Source organism: Puma concolor, chromosome B3 (assembly GCF_028749965.1).
Source record: "Puma concolor isolate L17-30 chromosome B3, mPumCon1.1.hap2, whole genome shotgun sequence".
Taxonomy (NCBI): Eukaryota; Metazoa; Chordata; class Mammalia; order Carnivora; family Felidae; genus Puma; species Puma concolor.
The window spans coordinates 83,098,690-83,116,907 of record NC_141672.1 but is presented as its reverse complement, the minus strand read 5'-3'; the positions used below and the strand labels follow the sequence as shown (position 1 = coordinate 83,116,907).

Below are 18,218 nucleotides of genomic sequence, written 5' to 3'. Positions count from 1 at the left end.
GACTGCCAGAGGAGCGCTTTTCAAATGAACTGAAGCCCATTCACAGAATCTTGAGTTTTCCCTCCCGAACTTGCGGGTATTCCAAAGTACAAAAACTACCCAATTCTCTTCTAGACCTCAACATTTTACTAATCTCTCACATAAGGATTAATTACATACTAGTCATTGCATCAGTGTCTTTGAAAGATACGTTATACATGTCATAAGATAGATTTGCAGTACATCAAAGTTCACTCAGGCTTATATTTGCCTATAGCAAGGATGTGTTTTTAATCTGGCATGAGAGTTTTCTTATCATCATCTGCATTTTCCTTGTATCACCCTTTATCACACATGCACACATTTGGAAAGATCATTTTCAGTATTAAAGGTGGCTAGTGCTGTTGGGAGGCCAAGTAGTGGATGTAGTTTTATTATTATTTTTTTTTTAGTGAGGTATAGTTTTAGATTGGTAAGTAGAATTGGGTTACAATCCCTCAGCTCTTGCCACTACACCAAGTGCATTGACCTTGGAGGTGAGAGTAGCTAGAAGAAAGGAGTTGCCAACAAAATATGGCTCAACCCTAGCTCTCCATGGCTAAGAAGAGTGTTAAGAAGCAGCCCATGGCCACAATGCACTATCCAGTTCATTTGATTCCTGGGGCGAAGCAAAAGAATGTGGTGGATCCCAACTCAGTCCCAACTGCTTCCCTTTGACAACCCCATCCATAGCCTGTCCTCAGTTGGGTAATGGATCATGGTCTGATTTCCTTTTAGTATGGTGTGTGTGTGTGTGTGTGTGTGTGTGTGTGTGTGTGTGTACTTCCTTCTGATCCTTCACTGTGCTTGAAAAGAAAAAAAAATCTCCTTAAGGTCAAGTGTCAAGTCAGGAGACATTTAAAGTCACAAGGTACATTTATGAAAAATGAGTCTGTGTGTATAAACTCAGTATATGTGCATGTAGGCATATTGCAAGAGACAAATTCTGAGGTTTTTAAAATTATTATGCTTTTGCATCATCTTTATAATCTTTCCCTGCAGGACTTTAAGGAAATAGTTGCCTTACATTTTGTTATTTGGAAATGGCTAATAGGTGATATTAAAGCTGTGTTTCACTGGTGCTGTTAATGAATATCTTCGGTCACAGATATATGAGTGGCCATTATCTGATGAGGAATAACTCTTCAAGATGCTAAATACCTCCTGAAGGCTGGAACCTATGCTTGTTTAATGGAGAGTCTTAAACGAAATATAGATTTTATGCAGATCCAAAATATGTGCCTGGTCAAAAGTTCACTTTTAATTTCTTAAAATATAAGCTCCTCAGCCACATCTATGGATTAGCTTGGAAAAATAACCTAGCTAACATTTTTATTGAGCACCTACTCTGACCAGTCTATTGAACTAGATGCTGAGAACAAAGTAAGTCAGAGCTTAATGTAAACAGGTCATTTCAAAGAGATTCCAAAATTCATTGTTTGAAATAACATTAAATTTTGCCTTAATATTTAAATATACCCCTTATTTTCTATATCCCTATGTAATATAACTGCAAAATAGCTTTTCCGCTTCTATGTATGAGTTTTTGAGGTGTGGACAGTGGAAACAAACATCATAAAAACTGGCAAGCCCCCCACCCACCCCCGCCAGCCTGGGGGCCATTTTCTGTTTACACAGACATCATTTTGACACTTGGCACCTTTTTTTCCCCCAGGAGTAGAATTGGGGGTCAAGTCTAACTGTTAGGAGTTTTCAAAGACAAACTTATAAAAGAAAAAAAATAAAGTTTGCATTCCTTTATATATTTGGATATGACAGATTAAAAGCAAGGCAGGTATGTAGAGCTGGTCTAATCCCTCACCAAGGTGGCAATCTCAGATGCTTTGATGCTGTCTGGTCGCAAGGCCCCTGAGACTCTTCGAGGAACCAAATTCAGTTGACTTTATGTGGCTTGCCTCTCCCTTCTGGTGTTCAAAAAAAAGAAAGGAAAAGGTCCCTGCACCTTCTTGTCTCCTTCCTTTATTGTACAGTTTGCTTTGTTTGTTTGATTTTAAAACTGCCATTATGTGAAAGTGTTGCAAGTATAAATAATTGAGAAGATAACTCTGTAGGGAAACCACTTTCGCTGCCTTTGTGCAAAGGCAGCTCATTATGGCTCTGAGCTGCAGCATTCCATAAGCGCAATTATGCAACATCAGTATGTCGTGGATATTAACCAAGGGGAGTAGATAAGAGACGGGGAAAATAATTCTGTAACTTATTTAATTAAATTTATTTGGTTTTTCAAATAGTTCCTCTAGTGTGTAATTTTCCCGACCACGCCATGGTTGCTGTGGTCTTTGTGGGACTGTTGTTCAGCGTTTGTTTTTTGGCATCCCTCCTCAATTCTGTATGGACCTAAAATGTATTTATATTGGGGTTTAATTTCCACCCAAGGAGAGGTTACCCATGAAAATGGAAGCATAATTTGGTCATGAGGTTGTTATCCCCCCTAGGGCTTATATAGCCAGTTAATATATGTTAATACAGCGAAGTGAACAAAAGGTTAAATAAGTAGGTCAGGCTCCGAACAAGTCCTCTACTGCTTACTTCTGCTTAAACGGAAGGAAAAGCCCATAATGGCGCTTGCCTGACTTCCACCCCCATCATTTTAAGAATTGCTTTGCCAATCCTTCACAGCAAATAGTAATTTTAAGTGGACCAAAACAGAGCTCAGGGTGTTTGCACTCCATGGTAATGATAGAGTAGCTGTGCTCCCTGGAGTCAATAAAGCCCAACAATTGAGTCATTTTTGCCTCCTGTGAGTGAATCACTGCTGTTAGCCTGAATGACAGGATTGCTTATAGAACTGGAGCCCTCCGCCGGGCTGACCTCATCCCGGGACAGCAAGGTTCAGAGGGCAGGCAGGTGGTGTTTAACACAGTTATAAGTAAAAGCTGATTTTGTACTTGTACGCTCTGTAAACAAGAACGTGGAATTGGTGGGGGCAGGGGAGGGAGGAGCACTTGATGTCTGTCGATGTACTTTTATCGAAAGCAGCACTTCCTTTTTTGCTGTCTCCTTCTCCTTCGCATTTCTTCTTCCCCCTTAACATCCTGCCCCAACCACCTTGTCTGTTTCTCTCCTCCCCATCTCCCACCCTTCATATATGTAAATCTCCAACACTTGCTGTTGACATCAGATGGCCACAGTCCAGTCACACTTCTGATGAATGGAACATGCAGACGGTGTTGCAGAAAAGAAAACTATCTTATGTTTGAGATTAGTCTTCAGTTTCTAAGAATCATTCTGAAGCAGAGATTTTAGGCATATATAGCCAAATGCTAAACAATAATTGTTTTCATGTCATCGAATGAGGAAAATAGGAAACAGGGAGGGTTATAGAAAACATTTCAGCCTAAAATTATCATCTAAGGAGATAGAAAAGGTCTAGAGAACATTTTCCAGCCCCATCTCTAAACCCCATTGTCAACATTTTGGGGCTCAAAGTTCTATGGAGTAGTCAGGTTTTATAATTTTGGAAGTGGAATTGTGAACAGTTAAGATACAAAAGAAGAACCCTACAAATGGTTCTCCATCTCTAGAATCTGATGTGGGAAAATAGGACCATGGAAATCCTTTAATAGGATATTTGATGAATTGTTTGATCAATTGTCGATGAACCGTTTAAAAATACAATTTCATGTAAAAACCAGAATCTTGCTTCAATTTTTCAAAACCTTGGAATGTTTGTGCCCCTAAAATCTTAATGACTAAAGTTAGAAATTGATAGGTAGCATCATTCCTTCTCCGGGGTTTATACTTAAGCGTATGAAAGGCTGTGGCACCATCCAAGCAGCAACACTTTGCATTCACTTCGTCACACTCAGTATTGTTGCCTACGCTTATTTGCCAGGACCACTCCCTTTTTAGAGAAACATCTATTGACACTGTAACCCTCAGAGCACAATTTGGGAAAAACTTCGTTAGAAAAATATAATGAAAAAATAGATATTTTCAGAAAGTTTTCTATTCTCCCTCCCTTTCTAAATCTCACAGATCTTTCTCCTTCATTTCCTACTCACTAGTCCTCTGTCCCAACACACGCGCACGTCACAAAAGTCCATTGCCCTCAGTTCCCGTTACTCTCAACTTATTCTTTCTTCTCAAGTCCACCAGACTTAACATGTTCCAATATATCATCTGTTCCCCAGCCTAGAAAAGTCTGATGCTCATTTTCTGCCAAGTCGAGTCCTTCTCTTCCACAGAAGATTTGACTGGCATCTCTAATGCCTGGATGGATTCACACCTTTAAACTAATGCCTCTTGGGGCACCTGGGTGGCTCAGGAAGTTAAGCGTCCGACTTCAGCTCAGGTCATGATCTCACACTTTGTGAGTTCGAGCCCCGCGTCAGGCTCTGTGCTGACAGCTCAGAACCTGGAGCCTGCTTCGGATTCTGTGTCTCCCTCTCTCTCTGACCCTCCCCCACTCACGCTCTGTCTCTGTGTCTCTCTCAAGAATAAATAAACATTAAAAAAAATTTTTTTTTTAACTAATGCCTCTAGTCTAGATCTTTAGTTGTTTCTGAATGCACAGATAACCAGACCAGAGCCAGGAAGCCAGAGTTATTTCCCATCATATCTCTTCCCCATTCTAGGAAAAATAATTTCATCAGTGATTCAGCTACACCATTTGCAAAGTGAGGACAAGAAAATCCCTACAAGCTCTTTCTTATATTCTCAATTCTACATCATTTCCAAGGTGGAGGAACCCTATTTTCATACATTCCATCAGTTATCTGTTCAAACATTTTATTGAGGATGTACTGTCCTTGTACTTGATAGTGTCTCAATAATAGAATTAAGATGTTCCTTCTCTCTCAGGCTATCTGGTGGGAAGCTAGACAAGTACATTGTGATGGTGGTATTGAATAAATGCTGTGATGGGCATATTAGCTAGGTGCGGCTGACTGAGGAAGTGCTGTAGAATTCCAGACTGTGGAATCAGGAAAGTTACTTCACAGAGATATTCTCTGAAGGGAATTTTGAAAGCTGTGTTGACCAGATGACCATGGGGGAAAAAAGGCCAGCCCAGACAGAATGGATAGTGTGTTCCTAGTTAGTTGGAAATATTAACTTTATGCTTATTTTTCTAAAGCTTATTTATTTAAATAATCTCTATACTTAACATGGAGCTCCACCTCACCACCCCGAGATCAAGAGTCGCATGTTCTTCTGACTGTGCTAGCCAGGCGCCCCACTTTATATTTATTAATTGCCTTTTTGTTTATTTGTACATTACCTGACTCCAAAGTAAGAATGTGTGGCACTTAAACCGATTTCTAAATTAAATTAGTTTTGGATACATAATGATGTCACTTTATCTGTACTGTTAAAATGGAGATTATTCAAATGCCATCATTTTTATTTCTAATAGTTAAATTAAACCACTTTAGGAGATTCTGATAGGTGTGAAACATGAATATGCTCTAAAATTCTTTCAAATTGCAGTACAATGTATTTGCTTCTTTGTCTATTGGAGATTATAGCTTTCTGTGGAATGTCAGAATCAAAGGTTGATGTCTTTATTTCTCTGCAAATGGGGGAGAAATCCACTAACTAACCCTCTAAAGCTAAAATATTTAAGGACTAAAACAGATGTGGCATAACTGCTGGTTTGCTATGTCTCTTGTGGTTTATAAAGATGTATTTTATGTCTTTTATGATTACGGGATGATGCTAAAAATTTTGTGGGTAATAATACCGTCGCATTGGAAAGACCGCATATAACATCGCTGGAAGAAGATAGAGAGTGCTACCTGCCTGTCAAGTCAAAGGAAAAGATATTTAACTTGTTATTAAGAAAAGCAGTTGGGAAACTTTATTTGGAATTTGGTCTTTGATGTTTGATTATCGTAAATACGAGGACCTTAAGTCATACCGTTCATAAATAGATTTTTTTTTGCTTCTTGACACAGTGGGATGTGTTTTAATAATTTTCAGGGGTTATTGTTAAGTACAAAGCTGTTAGAATCAGAGTTTCTTTTAAAGGACTTAAAAATATTTTAGATCTTTGATTTTTTTTTTTATTCCTTTGGCACCTGTACTAGATGCCGATATGAACTGGTTAACTAGCATTTGGTTTAAACAGAAAGACTGAAACATATCTGCCTATTTATGATATTTTTGTTTGTTGGATCTTTCTTAATATTACTTGACTTTCTGTGTTTTAATCTCATTTTATCATATTTTGGGTTGAAGCCACTCCAAAGCTTAACACCTAGGAGATTTCTCACTTTTGGTTCCCTTTAAAAGTGCTAAAATCTCAGCCTCTGAAACAAGAGACCAAGCTACAATTTAAAGAAAGCAGTGGTATTGATAAAGGGCCCTAAGAATGTTGCCACCTTCTGCATGTGCCTTCTGCCACATCCTTTCTTTTAAACCAGCAGGAGAATTGAAAGAAGGATAAGGGCCTGGCCCATCCAAACACTTCTGGCATGCCAAGCTGGCCTTCTGAAGTTTCCCCTGCTGCTTTACAAAAAGGAGCCCCACAGACAAATGAAAGAGCCACGGGGACATTCACATGCATAGCACCTTCCCTCCAAAATGCCAAGTGGCTTTAGATTGCTGGTGTTGGGGTGGTTTGGCCCGAGATGAAGAATAGAGCCTTGAGAACCATTTGTTTCCACACCATTTTGGGTGAAGTGCTGTGTTTTTCACCTTAAAAGGCCATTTAAAAAGAAAAATATGGTTTGAGAGGAGGACACAATTTGGAAGCCATCACACTTAATGGAGTCCCTTTTAAATGTAACACTTTGTCCTATCAATTCTCTTCTAAATTAGTTGTCACTACCTAGAGAAAACCTACCCTTGATTGTCTTATGCTGTTGCTTAAACACACATGGTCTCCTGTATGTATTCTCCTCTATCCAATTTTTAAAACTCTCGTAAATTGTGTCACTAAACTTACCCTTGTTAAGGATGGAATGGAATACAGCTTGCGCACACAGCGTGACCGGCATGTTATCACCACTGCCATCTACATCTAGTCACACAGATTATCTCAGCATTAAAAGAAAAAGCAAAGTAGGCCTAATAGAAAGAAGGCCATGGCCACAGGCCACAGAGGTTTTTACTGACAGTTGACTTAGCCAGCCATTTCTAGATTGGACTTTGTAAAATCAGAGGATGCAGGAGAAGGAAGGAATTTTTAGAGGCAGCCGGGCAATTTATTACATTTGTTTGCACAGCTCTGGGGTATTCATATAGTTTTGGAGTTTTGAAGAGATTAGAAGGTTCTGGAATAGAGTCATTTCTTTCTAAACTTTTACTCTTCTTTTGTCCTTTGTCTTGAGTGGCCTGCCTAGCCCCTCAGCCTCAAAGTCCCACTATCTACTCAAAGGTAACATTTGGAAAATTGAGCTTGCCTCTCCTCACCACCACAAGTAGGAATTTCTTCTACATTTCCAGTTTTCATCCACAGTATACCATAACAGGCTAAAGACAGATTCTCAGGTTTATGCTCTTAACATCTTCCATACTTGTATTTCTGCTTCACCATCTAAGCAGAATTCACCAGTTTGCCAAGCCAACTGTCCCTCATGCTTTTCATTTCTTTTTTTTTTTTTTTTTTTTTTCATGCTTTTCATTTCTATCACCTTCATCTGTGCTCACTTTATCTCCCTCTCTGCTTGGATCAGACCTTTCTACCTTCTCAGCCTCTACCTTGTCCATCAGCATGGCTTCTCAGGCACCATATTTTTGTTGTTATCCCACTACTCAAGAACTTCAGGGATTCGATTTATCACTCAAGAACTTTCACTAGAGGGGCACCTGGGTGGCTCAGTCAGTTGAGCGACTGACTTCAGCTCAGGTCATGATCTCACAGTTTGTGAGTTCGAGCCCCGCATCGGGCTCTGTGCTGACAGCTCAGAGCCTGGAGCCTGCTTTGGATTCTGTGTCTCCCTCTCTCTCTGCCCCTCCCCCACTCATGCTCTGTCTCTGTCTCAGAAATAAATAAACATTAAAAAAATTAAAAAAAAAAAGAACTTTCACTAGAGGGGAGAAATGGGGAGGTGTTGGTCAAAGGGTACAGACTTCCAGTTGGAAGAAGAATAAGTTCTGGGGACCTGCTGAACAGCATGGTGACTATTGTTAGCCATACCATAGAATGTACTTGAATGTTGCTAGAAGAGTAGATCTTAAGTGTTCTCCATCACAAAAAAGAAATGGAAACTGCATGACATGACAGAGGTGTTCGCTAATGCTAATGGTGGCTACCATTTTGCAATATATATGGTTATCGAACCAACACATTATATCTTAAACTTACACAATGTTATATGTCAATTGTACCTCAATAAAATTGGGGGCAGTGGGACAGAGAACTTCCACCAGTTTGTTAACTCTAGTCAGCTTTTCTAAAACCAGGAGCCAGTCTGAATTCAATTCCCTTGCATAAAATGGGCCCTAGTCTGCCTTAGTGTCTTTGTAAGCATGCCATTTCCTTATTTCCTGCCTCTCCAGTATTCTGTGCTCTTTTAATCTGATTCAACTTTCTTCCTCCACAAATTCGGTAATGAACTTCCATCTGACTTTTCAAATGGCCCTACCCTATTCACACCTATTTACTGTGTGGTAAATTTGTAATTTGCAATTTTTAGGTATTATAAAATTGTGATTTTCAGTTGGTTTCTGTGGGTGTGAAGAGTAAAACTCTTTAAAGGCATGCACTGCCTTTTGAAAATTTTAAATAGAGAGTCGCATAATTATATATTTATGTGTTACATGTAATTTCTTATTATATATGACCTTGTATTGTGTCATTAAACTTGTGTTTTGTTAAGTATCGAATGAGGAAGATTTTTACATGGCACGTGTACAGATTACTATGGACCTTAAAAATTATTCATTCCAATTTTTTTAGGATGGAAAAAGGATGAAAATAGGCCTTACATAATCCCTGCTCCCCTGCACCTTGCTTTCCCTTCCTACCCACTATTGTCCACTCTCCAGAACCCAGTCTCTCACTGGGATACACGCACACTCCCAGAGAAAACATCCTACTAGTACAATTCCCTGAACACTGAGGAGGTGGGTGCTTAGTAACTTTTGACTGACCAAAGGGCAACATAGCATAAAACAAGAAATGAGGCTGACAAAAATCTCTATTCCCTGGAAAGTGAAAAAGGTAGAGAAGAGAGCAAACACTAGAACATAGCAGGCATGACCCAAGTAGACACAAGGAGTTTTACCAACTGTTTTTTTCTTCTTTGTTGTCAGCATTTCCACCACCCACAAAATTCCTGTCTTTGACCTATGTGACCTATGTGGTTAAATATCCTAGAGTCGATAACTCTTTCATATATCTATATATGTATGTATGAAACAGATATATACATATATATACATATATATGATATACAGATATATACATATATATACACAGATATCAATATGTGTGTGTGTGTGTGTGTGTGTGTGTGTGTGTGTGTGTGTATCTTTCTTTCTTCAGCACTAGCACAGAAAACCTAGCCAGGTATTAGTCTCTGGCAAAATTTATTGCCATATGTAGGTGTGTGCACGTACACGTACATATACATATACACATATGCACACACACATACATGTACATGCATCCATATGGCTGATGACTTCTCACAGTTTATCTCAAGGCCATGTTGTTTCATGTTCTACTCATGTGATAGGACATCTCTGACCTGACAGATTTATCCGTTGAGAATAGGATTAAGTGTATGCAAAATTCTTAGCAAGACAATGCGTATGGCTTATGTAGATTTTGTTGATTTTCTTCCTTATATGTTACTCAGAAAGCCTGTGTCAGTATAAATCAGGGGTAATGAAATCAACATTATGGAATCTTTGATATTACATTTGCTAAAGCCTTTCTGGATATTCAATTCAGCTCTTAATGATTGATACTATTGACAGCGGGTAAACATTTTTGATGGATATGTTTGCTCACAGATTTAAAAAACATCTAATCCTTTTTTCTCTTTGATTTAAAGAGTGCAGTGCTATTGGAGAGGAAACAGTTCAAATGTGGTCATCGCAGGTTGGTGGCACCAAAAATAGAAATTCACTTAGGGTAAAATTTGCTGTCAGGAAAAAACGGAGCATTCTTTCTGAACTCAGGAACGTGTGGTTCATGTGAGCTTGCTTGTAGATGGTTGCTACAATAAGGCTTCTTTCATACAGGTGTGTTTATGCCCCAGGCTTGCTGGCCACAGTCCATTCCATTTACAGAAGCTGAATTAAACAATAACTACCGCATTGCACAAAATGGCGGTGGGGGGGGAGTGGGGGGGGGGAAAGGTGAGCGTCAAAGGAGATGCCTGAGAGCTTTGTTAGGGCCAAGAAAAACCCTGTTGCAGTTGTCAGAGCTTGTTGATGTTGCTGGGAACGGCACTTTTTTTTTTCTCCTGGATTTTGTGGTTCTGCCTTAGGAAAGAAAGTAAAATAGAACGGAAGAACAAAGTCCTACTCTATAAATCAGCAGCTGCTCCTTGCCAGATCAAAGGAGTGACATTTTTGCTCCTGGACTACTTGTCCACTTGAGGGCTTGACAGGCAGCTAACAGCTGGCCTGCTAGACTGTATGGGAGAATCAGCCTACATCTTCTTCTGAGCAGATGACAAGCTAATCAGAGAGATATCCATAGCAGAGGGCATGTGAGTGCACCTTGATCTCCTCAAACATACCTAATACATAATTGCTAAACAGCTTGGTGCATTTTTGGCAAGTTAATGCTTAGGTAGTTTCCACTGAGAAGTAGGATAAAGAATTAATACTTCAATCAAAGGTGATCATGAAAGCTAAAAAGATACTAGATTTGTTGGGATCTTCTCCTCTTAGAGTGAATTAGTAAATGGCTAGGAACATAATGAGAATTGGCTTAAATGTGTGTAACTGATATCAAGTGACTGGTTGACTTTTCAAAGCTCAGTCGGGCTGTAGTGTTTAGGTAGATGAACAGGTACTGGGTAATTGGTAATGTGAAAATGATGACTTCTGCTTTCTATGCTGATAGAGTTGAGCAAAGTTATAGATGTTCTGTGTCTGCAAAAGAGTTGTTTTCAGAAGCCCCATAAGGTGTGTCGCCATACAGATCTGGAATTTTAATGTCAGTAGTAAAATTTCCAAAGTAATTCAGTTTCTAGTTGATTTCCATCTGCCATTAATCATGTACAGGATGAGGTAATATATTACAACTTATATCTATTGACTTAGTATTTTATCTTTAAGAGGATAGATCCTTGATATGAATAGCTAAGGAAGTGTGCGTGTTTTCTCCTCCCTTGCTTTCAAGTGGCTTTGAAGGATCACTTTTATAGTCAGTGATAAATAGCCACATATGAATAATCTGATGGCATTCTATAAGAATAACATTACTTCAAAATCATAACCCGCCGGGATGTTTTGTTACATGCCCTCAAGTCTGATTATACTTATGGAATAGTGTTTATTGTTGCTCCATATTATAAGGGAAACAAAAGATAATTCCCTATCGTAGAGAAAATTTCCCAAATACTTTTATTGAAAAGTTTCCACTATTGGCCATATAAACCTTAATCAGATAAGATGCCAAATTATCCAGGTCACCTTTGAAATTTAATTATAAAAACAATTATACTTCTTATTAAAACTCAAACACTACAGAAATACATGTAAAAAAAGAAAAGAAAGAAAATTCTGCCATCTTCTTTCTGCCCATCCCAGAGAGACTGAAAGGTAACAGTTTCCACAAAAAGCATTTTATTGGCCAAACTTTTCCTTTAGGAAGTATGCATGGAATAAAATGAATTAAAATTATTATAAATTTTTGTTTGCCCGAGGCAAGGGATTAAAAGACTATTTAGGTCTGAGATAACTTAAGAGAGTAATACATGCATTTTCATAGCTAAGTTTCATGCTTAAAAGTTGATCTTTGTAAATTTCTGTTCTTAGGAAGAAGGCCCAATCATCTATTTGCTATGTGATCTCCAGCAGGACCTCTAAAACTTAAATGTGTATAGATCACCTGGACCTCTTTTCAAATCCTAATTCAGTATTCAGTAGTGCCAGGGTGAGGACTACTCTGTTTCTACAGTTCTAACAGACTCATTGTGATGTTGATGTGACTGGTCCATGGAACACACTTAGACCTGCAGGTGTGGAGAACCATTTTAGAGAGTGTGATTCCAAAATAACTTGCCCCACTACCCAGCCCCCCAGCAGATGCCCACTACAGTGTCTAAAATCCCCCCAGGGCATTATACATTTAAATTAGCTGTGACCTTGGGAAAGAACTAGCACATGGACACATGATACTTGTAAGAGTAGAACACATGATTACCTCTCTTCAGCTCAGCATGGATTTGCTTAATAGTCACCCACCAAGTCTTAATTATTTCCTATGAGAGGACAGAGCTCTTTAGGAGGGGACATTGGGTAGGTGCATTTTGAGTGTAAGCTAACATTTAATGAGCTCTTACTATGTGTCAGGCACTGTGCCAAGGATTTTACATACAATATCTTCCTTAATCCTCAAAACAATCTGGTCTCAACCAGGGCCCTGTTATAGACAGGAAACAAACAGAGGCCTGGAAGTTTACGTAGACTTGCCCAAGGTCACACAGCAAGTAAAGGGCAGAGAATATGAGCCTACCCTCTCCATCACTTTCTTCTATGGAGAAGTCTGGAATATGGAACAATAATTGAGAAGGGTTTGCCCAAAGTAGGGTATTTTAGTAAAGAACCTATGTAAGCCCTGTAACTTCAGGGAAGAATTAGGTAAAAGAATATTGAAAGAACACATTAGAAGGTCATTAAAGATAAGTATTAGCTACCTAGAATTTTGTCCAGAGCCTTTTGTGTTCAACTTGAATTTTCCACTACTCAAGGCATATTCCTAAAGCTGCAAAATGTTTGTGATTCCGGATTAGCATCATGTGTTCATGTTATAAATGTATGAGTAATTAGTTCATGCGTTTTCAGAGTTGTAGGCAAGTCTAATATCTATCAAATTCTAAATTAATCTGTAGCTTGAGGAAATTATGAACTGTGAATGTGTTTCTGAGTGGCCCATGAATTTCATTCATTTACCTTACTTTGCTCACAGTAGTTCGTGAGAAAAGATCCATTGTGTGGCCATCAGTGAAAAACTCATGGCTACACCATGACTCAATCATTCCTGTGCCCGAGTACATATTCAAAGACATTAAGCCTGCTTAATTCACCAATGTAACCATTTCAGTGAATCTTACTGAGAAAACCCCACTCTTAGCCATGACCAGAGCACAGAAAAAAAAAAAAAAAACTTGCTTTTTGTGTGTGTGAAGAAAAAAAGTGAAGAAACTTGATAACTGATTTGTCAAGGTTGAGGCTTCATTGTATCAGACACCAAGCAGTAGCAAGCTTTGTGAATAAGCACCCTCACTGATGAGTCCCATGGCTGGGTAAAGTGGAGAAGCAGAACTTCTTCCTTTTTCAACAGGTCCCCAGTCACCAAGCTGCTTATAACACCTCTTCCAAGATAATCTGATCCCTCTTGTACAGTTCAGCCCCCTTCCTTGACCAGACCCATCCATGGAAAAGCTTCAGCGCAGGGATCCTTGGTTCCTCCTCAGAGCCTTCAGGGCTGGCGGCTTTCCAGGTGACTCCACAGAGGCCTACATTTTCTAATAAAAGGAATGCTGCCTAAAGAAGTTGGTTACCAGGTGTGGCATGAAGTTAGTGAACCAGAAAGAAGGGATTTATCAGTCATTTAAAAAGAAGGGGAGGGAGGGGGAGAAAGAAAAGGAGAGAAATCAACAAGCAGGAATGACACCTAAGCCTACTTCTATCAATCTGAAATATGCTTTGGAGTGAAAAAGCTTTCAAAGGAAAACCACGATGGTCAAATTTCAGTTGCAGAAAAATATGCAAAGTTGAAAAGTTTGGCTCTTCTGTGGGGACCGAGGTGGGGATTGGAGGCGGGGAGGTCTTCAGGAGCTCTCTCCTCCAGTAAGACGGCAAGAGGAGATTTCAGTGATATTTTGCTCTCTTGCGTTTTCTCTTTTTAATACGTTCTTTTCTCATCTCTGAGTTGACTCAAAAGGGCCTCGTGATTCTTGGAAAGTCATTGAATTTATTTCTATAATTGAGTTATTTTTAAGCTAACAGTCAGTGTATGATTTTTAAGAATCGCACATACTAATGCATTTTCTATTTTTGTAAAATTTAGCGAGAAAGTAGATAGTCTTAGTAGATACTCTCCCGAGTCTTTGTGTGAGCCTGGGTACTAACTTTGTGTTCAATACAAATCAATGGAACTAGTGCACTTTAGGGCACTCATTCCCTATGGGAGTCACTAATGGAATTATCTGTAGCCCTTAAAAAAAGTCACAATGAGGCTAATGAAAATTTTTTCTAAGTGAAATCTGGATAAGGCACTAGGCTTACTGGCACATTTTATTTATGGCATTTATCATATATGGCACATTTTGCACACAAGTTTTACAAATCTCAGAATGTTTTTAAGAGCTATTTAATTTCTAAAAGACTTTGTAATTTCAGGTTAAATTGTTTATACCAATAAAGAAGTGTATCACATGTCCTCAACTTCAGAATCATTCTGGGATGACATTAAAACTTTAGAAAAATTTTTAATATCAGATACAGATGAGAAACTTAACAGGCTTTGAATTGGAAATAACTTGTGGGGGTTTTCATTAAAGTTGGGTGCAGCTTGCTGCATTTTGGTTAGTTGGATGTCTTCAGCAATTTTTCAAATGTTTTGGGTTTGGCAAAGTCCAAAATGTTTTTGCCAAGACCCTCTTTTCCCCTTATTTTTTAAACCCGTGTGAAATTCAAGGATAACTTAATCCATATGTGTCTGATTCATTTACACTTAACTCATCAAAATGTTATTTTGTAAGACCCATTTAATATCCAAAAAAACCTTTTGAGCCTTTTTAAGACAAGTCTTTTGTCTTTGAACCAGTGAGTTGCGTTTTTCCATCTGAATGGAGCTTGGACCTTAAAAGATTGAAGATCAGTGTATTTTCAATTTTAGAGTCTTCACATTTTAAGTAGAATCAAAACTTGATATTCTGTTTACTACTTGAGCATTGAATAAGGTCATTTTAAAATATAGATCAGAGGAAGTGGAAAAAATTTCTTGTCGTGTGATTTAGGGAAAGGTTGCATTTGGAAATTTTATCTTAGTAATACTAAAGAAATAAAAAGTACTCCTAGTCTGAATTTTTAAAATCTATAGTTAAATGTCTCCATTGTATGTACCTTGATGTGTTTTCTAAGAGTGGCCTGCCGATCATCAGTACAGTGGGGTAATTGCATTTTTCTCGTGTTAAATTGTTCTTAAAGTCAACTCATTCATTGGTAATTTTGATAACAACATCTATGGTGTTTGTAAGATATCCCAAGATCAGGGGAGTTGACAATTGGCAGGAGTTGTAAGTTAAGAGATTTCTGAAAAATTGGGGCCCATATGTTTTTAAAATTCTGTGTGATTTGAAAGAATGTGGTAGAATTATGATCCTGGCAAGATAGAACACTATGGATCAAAAACATTGTTTGAGAACAAAAATTCAGAGAAGCTAAATGGAACCCAAGTGAAAAAAAAAAAAAAAAAGGCAGAATCTCTATGACCCTTTGTAAAAAAGGATCTAGTTGAAAACCTTCAGAGGCTTCTATGCATATTTGTTTAGCAGAACCGGGCAAAGAAAGGCCATCGCCAGAACTGCTAGTGAACATCCAGTCCATGCCATGGTAACTAGTTGAAAATGTAATAGCGGAGTGGCATCTCCAAGTTCAGCGCTTCTATAAAGACCTGCTAGCACACAGAATGCTTTTTTAATGTTCTGCATTGTTGTGTGTCCCCCATTGAACACCCTTTTGAGCGGACCCCGTTTTTACTAATGTAAACATTCTGACGAGTATCCAAAGAAATGACCTTTGAGTGAACCTCTAACCTTCCCCGTAATTATTTGTTTGAAGACAGTGTGGAGTTCTCCTGCTGAGAACTAAGAACCATGATGCCTTGCAGCTCTGTGAGGAAGGGAGTGTTTGGGGGAACTGGGGAGAAAGACATAAATAAGGGAACAACCTCCAGATGTAAATAATAAAAGAGTAAAAGGGTAAAATGAAAAAGGGAAAAAATTGCAATTCATTTTACCTAAAGAGTTGGCCTGTAGGAAGAAACAAAACCAGGATCAGTAGCACATAAAAAGAGGTGAAGCCTCTGCCATGTGTGTCCTCCATTAGAAACTTCAAGGAGGAAAGAAAAGGTTTCTCCAGGCTCGCCTGAGCATCTCAGTTGGTCTTAAGCTGCACAGATAAAACGAGTTCCTGGGGGTGAGAATTGCAGGTCAGTCCCCCTTGGTCCCCGTAAAGACAGTGGGGAAAGAGTAGATAATTAAGTTCCTTTTCTGATTTAAGGGATGCTTCTGGAATGCTTTGTGATCTGGTCTGATATTCCTCAGTAGCACTTATGTTCCAGGTGGGAATACATGTGCAGTTTCAGCTCTCCTTTTGTATCCACCTCCCCGAGTCCTGTCACTTGTTTCCCCAAACCTTGAGAGGGTGTAACATTTTTGACAACTGAGCTGTACTTCCTTAAGTAATAAAGAAGTTCATTGTTTTGCAAACAAACACCATATGCAAAAGACTCCTTTGGTTTTCTTGCAGCTGTTATTCTTCAGCCTAATTGTATTCCCTCTAGAATGCTCACGGGAGGCCCGAACAAGTGTGGGCTGCTGTCCTCCTAGGAAGGGACTTCAACTCCTTAGAAACACAGAGCTGCCAACACACACTAGAATTTTTCTGGCTAATTTCAAAGAATGGGTTTTCAGTTCCTGCCTGTGGCCCCATGCAGACTCATTAATCACGAAGTCCCTTGCACTTAAGATTTCAAACTGGAAATACTGGGAAATGTTCTAAGTGGGTGTATTTTTAAGGAGGTGCTAGCTATGTTATAGGCGGCATGCCCTCCCTCCATGCCCCCCACCAGATGCACGGCCAGTGAGTCCCGTGCATCACTTCAAATGTGTGGGCAGTGCACAGCATTAAAAATGCACAGGGACAAGGGTAACTCGCAAATGGTAGAAAATTGTTTTGTTTTTATTAAATTTGGAGAAATAAAGGAGATTTCTTATCATCTTACTCTGTTTGTACATGAATATTTGATGGGCATTATTAAACATTAAAGTAACATGAAGTAGGCACTTATTTTTGGATTTCCAACAAAATTAGATCCAGGCTTCTAGACGAAATAACTGCTTCTCCTTTACATTCCTGTGATTCAGCCACCACCTGATTTGAAAACGTTTCTTGGGCCCTAATATCAACCATGTGTACCTGAGGCTGGGTCTTTCTAGTGGGTTGAAAGGTGGCTGGGTTTATGGTTGGCAGTTACCTTATCCCTGCCCTGGGTGTCCCAGCTTAGACTGGAAAGGCCGCCCCCAGCTGGCACTGACCTCTAAATGACCCCTAACTTTACAGGCTTAAACTGCAGGAGTTGCCAAAGAGCAGAAGTCTTTCTGGCCAGCACTTATTACTGCTGTGTTGGTGATAAAACTTCAGACAGCCTAATTGATGGCTTTGCTGACCTAACAATACCTTGTGAAAGCAGAGTGCCAGAGCCTGGTCTCCATTTATGACCAGCTGCAAGGGGAAGCTAGGTCTCCCTATGATGGGGAGTTTAGGGAAAGGAGAAAAATCTTCCAGCCCGTGAACTTTAACCAGATTCCAACTTGTTCAAGAAGCAGAAGCACGACTGCAAATTAATACATGTTTTCTCAGGGAAAACTTGATTCCCTCGCTGAGCCTTTGTCCGAAAGTCAACCCCGACTTGGTTATCAGATGATGGAGATGATCCAGTCAACTGTTTCTGAACACTGCAAAGGGAAAACTGACCTTTGGATCAGAAAGATAATTCTCGGTAGATGTTTGACCACGTCGTATCCTCCGCAGCGTTTGTGCCAAAGTGCTCATAGGGCGCAGAAACTGCATTGGATGATTGGACTTCTCTGTTCTATTTCAGGTTTATTAATGCCAGAAGAAGAATAGTACAGCCCATGATTGACCAGTCAAATCGAGCAGGCAAGTTCCAACTAGTGTCTGCATTCATGTCCCATAGGCACAGATCCTCATCAAGTTATACTCTAGGAGTTTCATCACCTGGTAAATACATGCTTCCATCAGGCATCCTGGGAGAATTTTTTTTCTAATGTCCCCAGGATTGCACTTAGGAAGCAACT

The 18,218-nt window shown here is 39.3% G+C and overlaps 1 protein-coding gene across 8 annotated transcripts in view; it reads left to right on the top strand.

The window, feature by feature from the left end:
* Nucleotides 1–18,218, top strand: part of MEIS2 (Meis homeobox 2) — a 209,469-nt gene that overhangs the window by 185,806 nt on the left and 5,445 nt on the right. For all 8 annotated transcript variants that reach the window (XM_086710315.1, XM_086710313.1, XM_086710314.1 and 5 more), the window contains one exon: nt 18,002–18,060. In XM_086710315.1, the coding sequence (XP_086566441.1) occupies nt 18,002–18,060 (59 nt within the window). The remainder of the gene's footprint in view (nt 1–18,001; nt 18,061–18,218) is intronic.